The sequence below is a fragment of the Lactuca serriola genome, chromosome 3, assembly GCF_051521515.1.
Source record: "Lactuca serriola cultivar US96UC23 chromosome 3, Lser_US96UC23_V15, whole genome shotgun sequence".
Classification (NCBI taxonomy): Eukaryota; Viridiplantae; Streptophyta; class Magnoliopsida; order Asterales; family Asteraceae; genus Lactuca; species Lactuca serriola.
Window position 1 is genome coordinate 45,224,831 of NC_136410.1, and position 11,555 is coordinate 45,236,385.

The window sequence follows — 11,555 nt, forward strand, 5'->3', positions numbered from 1 at the left end:
GCAAGTGTAGTTTCTTCATTTCTTTTCCCATTTTATAGCGAACTCACCAACTTTAGTTTTCATTTACATATGATAGAAAAGTCCCACCTTGAAATGGCAACTATCAAACCTCTTGCAAATTAAAAAAATGTAAACCATTGCATTATTTCATTAAGAAAACAACAACATAATATTCATAAATGGTTAAGTAAAGTTGGGTGTAGTTGATTCCCTTGAGAACCATTAATTTTTAGTCGATCTCCCTTGAAAATTCTCTCATGGAAAGTAGTAAAAGTTAGGCTAAATGCAAGAAAGTATGTTGTCATTTATGGAATCAATCCATCGAGATCAACAAATTCCATTTTGTCGTGACGTGAAGTGATAGTTTTTTTCAACAAAATACTTTTTTTTTTTATAGTGGGCTAATTACCCATCAATAAATAAAGTTTCTTTCAACTAATAGTTTTCTTTCGATAAATAATTTTTCTTTCAAAAATAAGTCATTGAAATCAAAGTATCAAAGTGGAAGATGCAGGAAATCAAATCCTCTTCCCTTAGACATTGAGTGTACCCATGCACAAACTTAAACAAACCCAACTTCCAGCTACGATGGTTGTGGATTTCGTCCTTCAATTTTTGATTTTCCATCTTTAAAGAAACACGTAAGGCCTGTTTTGGAGTTTAACTGTAAAGTCTTACAATTATTATTCATAAAACATCGAAAAGTATACTAATTTGATCAAAATTGGAGTTGTATACCATGTGTTTTAGGTGAAGTAAAAGTAATCAATGTTATTATTATTAGATAGATATGATGTTCAATATACAACACAATATGCATAGAGTACAAGTATTGGTGTGTTGATGTGGTGTGACGATGATGTGACTAACATTTTTAGTGCGGTGCTGTGGGGTACAAATAATGCATCAACACAAACCATTTAAAAGGCCAGCAATTTATTATAGGACCTAATGTTAAATCAATGACTTGTTTTCTGGTCAAAAGTTCATAAATCCTTTTAATATCTAGTACTAGTAGTAATAGCAATCGACATAATAAACGCACTCTAGTAAGGCTTCACATTTATTCCTACATAATAATGCCTGTCATGTCATGTCCTCATGACTCAAGTAGATACAAGTTGTTGTCTGCCTTCAACTTTAGCAAGACCGAAATCAGAAAGCTTTGCATTGTATTATTCCTGATAAATTAAATCATACATACAAGAGACCAAACGCCTATACATGCAAATATTAACATCCCCACAATAGCATTTGTTGCTTTGTTTATTCTAGCACCAAACTTCAATTTCTTCCTTTATAACATTATTCTTTGAAATTTTTATCTAAATACAAAACAAATTTTTCATAGCTATAACCGGATAGATTTTTCAAAGTAAAAAGGTTAGAATAAAAAGATTTAGAAACTACAGTTCTATAATTACATAGACGTTTTAAAGTATAATTCCCTGCATTTAGGGGTGCAAAACAAGGATGGAAAGTTACTCAACATTTTATTCTTAGTTAAATAAAGATGGGAATAATTTTTTGAAACTAATTCAAATTGTTTTTAATAACACACAGTCTTGAATGTGTAACATTGTCCAGCAAAGTTGGTAAAGTATGAGAATCTGGTTTCCTAGCATTATTAAGTATATAGGTAAATGACTATAAACAAACTTCCTTCATATTTGTTTAATTTCCTCCTGTAATAGCATTGTACATTTACCCAATTATAGCAAAAATTATACAAATACCAAAAAAAAAAAATCTGGTTATTGTACCTTGGGAGAGGCTAGACTCTCGAATTACTAGCAAAGTATCAGGGTTTTATTGTGTTCTCTTGGTATTTTGAGTGAATCATTGATAAGCCCCAACTTTAACTGGTTTATAGCCTAAGGGTATAAGGGTAGAATTGTCCTTTTAATTAAGTATCCATAGGTTGTTATCTGTGAGTGGGAGAGGAATTGTGGGGGGCAACATTTTGTTGTCTGTTGTGTCCTTGGGTCCTTCTGTCTCGGTCTAGGTATGTAGTAGTAGAAGGTATATGTTATAGAACTTTGTTCTTCATGGAATTATCTTAATATTATCAACTATTTCTTTTAGTGTGAGTGTTAGAATGTTTGAGTTATCTGATAGATTCAACAAGGGTCTATCGATCATTGAATATAGCGAAGCTTTTGTATATCTGTTCTTGTTTTGTTAATTTCATTCTATAAGTGAATCCATACCAATTGGTATCTCTCAAAAAGTCAAAATCAACGTCAAGATGGGTGAGAACCTCCTTGATTGCTATTGCTTTTTGTTGATGCAATTGGAGAGAACAACGAAAGATAGTTTGTTGAAGGCTGAAGAGGTTGAATCGATGCTTATCATCTTGAATCAATCAGAAGAAAGTGTTTTATGGGTGGTCAACTATCAGTTCTCTTAATTTTGCAATGACGCCTAATGGGGCTTAACTTTAGGTCTATTTTCCCTGTTCTCAATGGATGCAGAAACCAACAACCTTGGGAGATTGGGATGTGAGAAGAAAAGGGTTACTTGTAACTTTTCTTCAATCTCACATATTTTATATTAATATTATATAGATAGAGTAGAAAGAAGGAGTCAGAGAAAGGGTTCTGGGATTACCCAATCAACTCATTTCTTTATGCTCTTCCCAGCTTTACCCTACACCAAAATAAATTTGTTAGAAAATTGATTCTCTAACTATATACCAAAAAAACCATAAATAAAAAAGATTTGATGAAAGAAAGGTAAGTAGGTAGGGAGAACGTTGATTCTTCTTCTCCTTCATAGCTTCAAGTTTTTGCTGCTCTTCCCATTATATCCTAAAAAAATAGATTTGATACAAGCTTAACTACATATCTTTTTATGTTGATTGAAGAGAGGTTGCAATTTCATAATATGTGGAGCTTTCATGCATATTAACATACTTTGCAAAACGAAATTCTACACCCAACACAATTAGCAAGTCCATAAAACATCTATTAAAATTCATGTCATTAAATAAACAAAATGATAAACAACAGATACCAGCCTGAACATCTTCAAAATCAGTGTAAAGGCAACATCATTGAAACCCAAAATTTAATGTCTAAAGTAACAAAAAATCTTTAAGCGCATCACACTTACCTCAATGAGTAAAAACAGTGTTGTTCCATCTAGTTGGTTTATCAGGAATGGATCCAGGCTTGAACTTTGAAGCCTCATGCCTAGCAAGTTCAGGAGGCACATAACTGTTGCTCTGTGTCAGCATCTGCTTCAAATCATAAAACACATCAGTATCATGAAGAGTCAAGAATGTTGTAGCTATACCTGTCTTCCCTGCACGACCTGTACGCCCTATACGATGTGTATACATTTCAATTTTACCAGGCATATCATAGTTTATGACATGAGCCACATCAGGTATATCAATCCCACGCCCTGCAACATCTGTAGCAACTAATACATTGAATCTTTTTGTCCTAAAACCTTCAAGACTCGTTTCCCTCTGTTCTTGTGACTTGCCACCTCGCAACGTTGTCACACAGTAACCTGAATTTTCCAGTTTCTTGGATACATGGTCAGCGGTTGTTTTAGTGTTAACAAACACAATGGCTTTCTTATCCACAACTTCATCAAGCAATTCTTGCAGCCTAGGCATTTTCTCTGATTCCTTTACCATCATAACATGTTGTGTAATGAGATCGTTTGCCTTTCCTGCAGTTCCAACTGTAACCATAACAGGGTTCCTCAAGTATTTCCTGGCTAGTCTCTCCACAGCTGGAGGCATGGTGGCACTGAACATATAAGTGGTTCTGTATATTCTTTTCTCATCAAGTTCTTCATCTTCATTCTCGGGTTTGAAGTTGCTTGATGGCATTGCATCCAGAACCTCTACAACTTCGGGTTCCATACCCAGGTCGATCATTCGGTCAGCCTCATCAAGAACAATATAGTTACACTGGTTTAGAACAGCATATTGGTTCTTCAGGCAATCTTTAAGTCGCCCAGGTGTAGCAATGAAAACTTCACACCCTTGGCTAATCTCAAATGCTTGTTCTTTAATTGGGCGTCCACCAACAATGGAAACAACTTTGATGCCTAGATAATGGGCGAACTTGTTAGTCTCATCCTCGATTTGCTGTGCAAGTTCTCTGGTAGGTGCCATGACAAGTGCGTATGGTCCCTCACCCTTGTTTTCTTCACTTATAGGAAGGAGTCTGGTGATGTAACTCAACATTGGAAGAACAAAAGCAGCTGTTTTACCTGAACCAGTCTCGGCAACCCCAATGACATCTCTTTGCTGGAGACCAAGAGGAATGGCAGCCATTTGAATGGGAGATGGGGTCTTGTAACCAGCCCTCTCAACAGCTTTCAACAGCTCAGTGCTCAGTTTACTTTCAACCCAACTCCTCATAGGCCTGGGAATTTTGGAACCTTTGTAAGATATGTTGAAATCTTCCCTAAAGATCCTCCAATCTCTCTCTGTCATTTCCTCTAGTTTCTTCTCAGACCAGTGGCGATCCACTCTCATGTCAAATGTATCGTATATGTCAGCAGCCTCTTCCTTGAGTCTGTGAGCAGCAGCCTCTTCTGGCCTTTCCTCAATCCCACACTTCTTCCTAATCTTGTCTCTCAACTCTTTCTCGTTCTTTGCGGCTAATTTTTTCTGCTCCCTGCGATCCATGCCAGCGCGGAAACCTCTTCCAAACAGAAGACGAGCCTCGTGAGAGTTTTGATAGAGAATGTTCATATCACGAGAAGTGTCCTCGGTGTTCTCCCAATCGAAGGAAAAACGGAACTTATCGCTGGGTTTAATAACCCTTTTCTTAGGTTTCTTCGATCCCAAGTACTGCTCCTTGATGGCATCGAGCTCCTTCTCGCGCTCTCGCTCTGCAAGCTTCTCTAAACAAGCTCTTTCCCTAGCCTTGTTCTCTTCATCACGTTCTCTATCGCGGTTCCGCCGCTCAGAATCGCGTTCCCTTTCCCTCTCCCGTTCCCTGTCCCTATCTATATCTCTGTCACGGCGATAACAGTCACGATCGTAATCACGAGAGAACCGGTTGTTACGGGAAGCGTCGTCGGACGATGGAGGGGGTTTAGAGGAGGAAGAGTTACGGTTGTTCTGGAGGAGAAGCTGGCCGGATTGGCGCTTCCGTTCTTCAAATTCATCTTGGCGACGCTTGAGGGCTAATTGTTCTCGCTCTGATTTACTGAGAAATACGGGTTTCTTTGCCTGCAGTTTCTCACCTATGTCACCGATAGAACGCTTCATGGTTTAACCGAAGCTTAGAATGATTATATTCGAGAGCTATTACTTCGCTTTGCAGGGCAGGAAGTAGAGAAGGGGGGAATTTGGGCTACTAATACGTGACGGTTAGTCGGTTAGGTTTCGTGTGGGTCAATGCTGACAAGGTTTCGTGTGGGCCAAGAAAAACTATTAAAAATATCCAAAATAAATAAATGACAAAATTGCATAAATAGTCAAATTTAGTTAGTTGAAAATTGTATTTTGAAAATGAATTTTGTTGAGAGTTTGATCGAATTTACTTTGAATTTTTTTAAAATGATCGATTTGTTCTTATTATTTTCATTTTCTATTTTTTTTATTTTGTTATATTTCTGATTTAAAATTAAACAAAATAAAAAAAATAATCGTGTTATCATCCATTCACCACCCACCCCATCTTTTTTCCCTCTAGTAAACATGAACACCACCACCACCGGTTTCCGTCTTCACCGTAGCTCGCCGCCTCCACATCTCTCATTCTCAAGTTTGAATTCTGAAAATGTCTTGTAACCTAACCTACAGTGGCTATTCCAGATGAAGATAAAGAGGGGGAGTGAAAGGGAAAGACTAATATTATAAAGCCTAAATTTTTAACGCTTAATTGGAAAAAGTCATAATATTTTTTTTATTATTGCTATGGCCACAACTTTCTTGCAGAATTACCACTTTAGCCTACTTAATGAGTTTCATGGTTAACTTGGTTAATTTTTTTGCAAAATCAGTCCTAAAACGTTCAAATTTGGTCCCTCGGGTTTGCAAAAAATTACACAACATGGTTTTTTAACTTTATTTTTCATTTTGTGTAAACTTTATTTATTTTCATTTTTTTTATAAATATATATACATTTTTTATTTCTTTTTTAACAATTTGTTTTTTTTACCTTTTTTTTTTTTTTTTTTTTTTTTTCTATTTTAGTTATTTATGGCTTTTCTAATATTTTTATTTATTTTGATTCAAGTAAACGAACTTAAATTCAACTTAATTACTATAACAATTTTTTTTATAGAGACCGACTATTACTATATTTTTTGTTCTTTCTTTTAGTTTATTATCAAATTGAAAAATATTATCTTTAATTTAAACTATTGATATCACATATAGAAAAATGATTTAATTTGCAAGTTATATAACACACTGAAATACTAATTCTCAATAAACAAGCTAATTTTTTTTTAATTTTTATTTTTCGTAACATAAATATAATAGCACTAAAGAAAAAAAGAACAAAAAGATAATAAGCTGGACCGAAATTACAAATATCATAATAAATATTATATTTACTTGGATAAAAATAAAATTGTTATAAAAACTATAAATTATCAAAATTATAATATACTATAATATATTAATACATTTTACATTTTTTGAAAAAGGTCAATAAAAAGTTAAAAATACAAAAAAAAAACAAATAATTGGAAAACCAAATTAGATAAAAATAAAAAATAAATAAAAAAGATGAAAAAAATTAAAAGTATAATATGAAAAGAAAAATGAAGGAGTGAGAAACCCTTGCCGATCCACCACAGACGTCGGCGACAGTGGGTTTTCGACGAAGAAGAAGGATGACAAGGACAGAGGGTTTCCGACGTAGAAGAAGAAAGATCGTCATTTGAGAGACCCTAACTCGTTTGATACTCGTTATTTTGAAACCCCAACTCGTCGGATATGAGAATCCTAACCAGTCGCTGCCCTTAGTTAGCCAAATATTTGGTATGTGACAGTCTTCACGTTCGATGGAGAAAGATAGAGAGATACGAGGATCGATAGAGACGGAGGCGGAGGTGGCGCTTGTGGCTCGAGTTTCGAGACAGAGCGACGTTTACAGATTTGGACAGAGGCGATGAGATCGAAGATTGGAGACGATATGTTGAAGATTTACCATGGTACTAGAGGGTATGGTTGAGGTGGGTTTTCTGGTGATAGATTTGAAAATCGAGCTACAGATGGAGAAGATAAACTGAAAGGGGGGTGGTGTTGTAAACCGATCCTGACTATGATGGAGAACACAAACAGATCTGGAAACAGATGGAAAAGACGAACATCTCTAAAAACAGATGGATAAGACTAACCCTAGATATGATTTCTCCTTCTATTTTCTCCATCTCCATTGATAATCGACGAGTTCAACAATTTGTTACGGGTGTTTTTTGGTTCATCTAGACTGATTTTCAGGAAGAAAAAGAAGATGGGTACGTATAGAGAGAGAGAGAGAGAGAGGGTGTAACGACGTGAAAATTTAAAACAATTTTTCATTTTTAAAATGCATACTCTTAATAAAATATCGTATAAAAATCTCTTTTATTCAATTACAAAGCACAACTCCATTATTAATCCATGATCCTCTTCACTCTTTCTCTGGTGTGTACAATCAAGCCGGTGCCGTCCCACAATCCTGAGAAGAAAACCTGAAACACATAACACATAACACGGTAAGCATAAAGCTCAGTGAGTTCCCTAAAATACCATATATAGCACATAATAGCCACTCGAGGCTATAACTCTGTGGACCCTCCGGTCCTAACTCTGTGGACCCTCTGGTCCTAACTCTGTGAACCTTCCGGTTCTAACTTTGTAAACTCCAAAACATACACGGCATGAATCACATAGAGATAATGCAGTGTATCACAATCACATAAATAACATACAAGATGCTCTGTCATATAACTCTAATTACCACTCTAGGTAAAGTATAGTGAGAAGACTTACCTCGGGTGAAGAACAACTCCTATAAACACTGCAGCTACGCACCGGCCTCTAACTCTGTGCTAAACCCACAATTATCTCAATTAGGAGCTAAGTCCAACCTCTCTCTTATTGGGTACAAAGATAGACCACTTGCCAGCTAAGGGTGTGCAAAAAAACCGCAAAACCGAAAAACCGAGTCGAACCGGTCAATCCGTAACTGAAAAAACCGAAACCGAAGAATCCGGATATCAACGGGTCGGTTTTTGGTTTTAGGTATCCGTGGATACCCGAACCGAACCGTTTGATTATATATATATATAAAGTAAAAAAAAAATTATTTCATTAGTATTGTTTTGATGGATCTACGAGTCCAATAACCAAAACAAAAATCGATATCGACAACTCCAATTTTTCAATTCTAAATTCATTTGGTTTTCTTGTTATTTTTATTATTGTATTATACAACTTATAATATATGATATTTGAACTTCATTACGTTTTTTAAACTTCATTATGTTTTTTTAAACTTTTTGACTTACTAATTTTAAGAAAGAGATAACTAAAATGGAGTTTGTAGTTTCAATTGAATTTTATTATATTTTCCCGGGTACCCATGAACCGAACCGTGGTTACCCGCTTTCATACGGTTCTGTTCGGTTCGGTTTTTGTCAATACGGTTCGGTTTCGGTTAGTGCGCATGAGGTACCCGCCCCGTGGTCACGGTTCACAATTTTATTACTACTAGAACCGAACCGTCCCGTGAACACCCCTACGTACCAGCCCATTAATGCCCTAATCCACTGGGCCCACCAAGGCCCATTAATAAATGGGCCCACACACAGCCCAATTCCCAAACAAAAAGGCAAGCCCAACCTAAGGGCCCCAAAGCATATATACACTTCTCTGGTCCAAGACTCTAACTCATGAATCCCAAATTCCAGGCCCAACACTCAAGGCACTACACAAAACATAACTCAAAAGCCCACAGAAGGAGTTACGCGGGGCGTACCTCCTTGGTACGCTCAGCGTACTCAAGTGTGCCTGAAACTGATCGGGGACCTCAACCTACTACGCCGCGCGTTCCGAGACTTACGCCCAGCGTAAGTCCCTGACTTATCCTTCCTTTATTTTCGGTCTAAACAGGTTAAGTCATGGGCTCATATCACAGATCTAGGCTCTTTACTGCCTATTAAGTCATAAAGTTGAAACCTTTAAGCCTTTGCATGGCTATAAATGTCACTAACCACTTCAAACATATAACATCTTTCCCCATTAAGCCCTAATCTCATGCATGACTTAGTCTCAACATCCAAGATAGGATTTTTATGAACCCACAACGCATAATACACTGAAATAAGGCAGATTCTAGCTTACGGAGGCCATTTGCTCATAAAGTCTCCATCTTGGGACCAAAAACCCTAAAAGTTGGTCAATCAAGCACAAAACAAAAATGATAAGGAAAGCTCTGAGCTTTTTACCTCTAAGTGAAACTCCACCCTCTTTAGAACTCAGATCCAAGCTTGTACTCTAACTTCTAGCCTCCACAAGAACCTCCTCTTCTTCTTCACTATCACACAAAGGCACTCTCTAGCTCAAAACACGCACACACACACTTTAGAGCGATGATGATGCTCTCTTAGGGTTTCTCTCTATGAAATGGTGGCTAAGGAAGAGACCATATCATTCCTTTTATAGTCCTCTAGTCCCATTTAGGGTTTTTCATCTAGGCCAGTTACGCCCAACGTAACTTTGGTACGCCCAACTTACTTCACGGAGTCTGCGTTTATTATAAGCGAATGAGTACGCGCAGCGTACTCTTCAGTACGCCCAACGTACTCCTTTGCAACATTTTCCATTTAGGGGCTAATCTTGACAATTTGGAGAAGAGGAAGGGTTAAATAGATATACCCAAATTCCCGGATGTTACAATTATCCCCCACTTGAATTAGATTTCGCCCTCGAAATCGCTCCTTACCAGACATCGATCGGACCCAACAAACCGTTGCGGTACCCAAATATGAATCCCCATAACTGGAGAAACTCTTGCGGTCTAATTCCTTGCCAGACCATCCTCGAAACATTATTCTGTTAACCGCCCACCGACTAATAGACTCTAAGAACACCCTACCAACCCTGATTCCCAGATCAATCCCGATCGCAACTCAAAAGGGCATAAAGGTCATAACCTCCCTCTCTCTCCAGGACCCACTGCAAGGGCAATCATCAGGATCCATTAGAGAGGAAGAACCCAAAGATAAGGAAAAGATCTTGCCCGCCTGGGAATATTCTCTGACCTTTATAAACCCAATAGATGAACCTCAAGCTCTCCCATCCCATAACCAAAAAGGTTTCATCGATTCCCATCTTATAATAACTGTCTCAACTCTTAGTGACGCACAAGTCACGTCGTTCATTTTCCCTCAAGCAAACGCTACAACTCTACTGAAGATTGAATCACCCCTGAACTCTGTTGATTACTGCCCAAAAGTTCCGTGCATCGCGCTGCACCTCCCGAACCACGGCCTTGACCTTCCCAGGTCTGAGACATCAGATGACAAACATTACCCCTCACATGGAACCCACCTCTGATTCCAGATTCTCATCTCGTCAATCCAACACACCACCAAGACTCAACTCAACTCAAGAGTTTGGTCCGACCCGAAGTTGGAACCACTCGTCCCAATGAACAATTCAACTCATGACTCGTGACCCGCAACCCATGCGTACTTCACTTATCCAATTCCTTCGGGTTGTGATGTCCACACCTTACTCATAATATAATGATTCCCGATCATTGAGGAGACCCCGGTCTCGCCCCTGGTCCGACCACCAGGCTCCCAAAAACTCATAAATTAGGGCTATTCAAGCCTAAAACTCTTTTGTGTCATGCTCTGAACAATAGTGCTTCATCATACCAGCCTCTCGCTAACTAGTGCGCACTACGGATCCCCATAGCATCACAACAACCTCCTACTGACTAGTGAGTGCTACGGTTCCCTGTAGCGTCATAACACCCTCTCCCTGACTAGTGAGTACTACGACTCCCCGTAGCATCACAACACCCTCTCTCTGACTATTGAGTACTACAGCTCCCTGTAGCATCACAACAACCTCCTACTGACTAGTGAGTACTACGGATCCCTGTAGCATCACAACACCCTCTCTCTGACTAGTGAGTACCACGGCTCCCCGTAGCATCACAACACCCTCTCTCTGACTAGTGAGTACTACAGCTCCCTATAGCATCACAACAACCTCCTACTGACTAGTGAGTACTACGGCTCCCCGTAGCATCACAACACCCTCTCTCTGACTAGTGAGTACAACGGCTCCCCGTAGCATCACAACACCCTCTCTCTGACTAGTGAGTACTACAACTCCTTGTAGCATCACAACAACCTCCCTCTGACTAGTGAGTATTACAGCTCCCTGTAGCATCACAATAACCTCCCTCTGACTAGTGAGTACTATAGCTCCCTGTAACATCACAACAACCTCTGACTAGTGAGTACTACGGCTCCCCGTAGCATCGCAACACCCTTTTGCACTAACCCATTGAACTGCAACTCTCCGTAGTCTCACCTCACTAGTTCTTACCACTTCACAAACTCA

At 38.4% G+C, this 11,555-nt stretch overlaps 1 protein-coding gene across 1 annotated transcript; it reads right to left on the bottom strand.

Moving 5' to 3' along the window:
• Positions 1-842: 842 nt before the first annotated feature.
• On the bottom strand, positions 843-5,299 carry LOC145092105 (DEAD-box ATP-dependent RNA helicase 21-like). Its single transcript, XM_079030004.1, has 2 exons — positions 3,115-5,299; positions 843-2,810 (listed from the first exon to the last, which is right to left on the bottom strand). The coding sequence occupies exon 1, from the start codon at positions 5,240-5,242 to the stop codon at positions 3,116-3,118; it is 2,127 nt and encodes a 708-aa protein (XP_078886130.1). The 5' UTR covers positions 5,243-5,299; the 3' UTR covers positions 843-2,810; position 3,115.
• Positions 5,300-11,555: the final 6,256 nt, after the last annotated feature.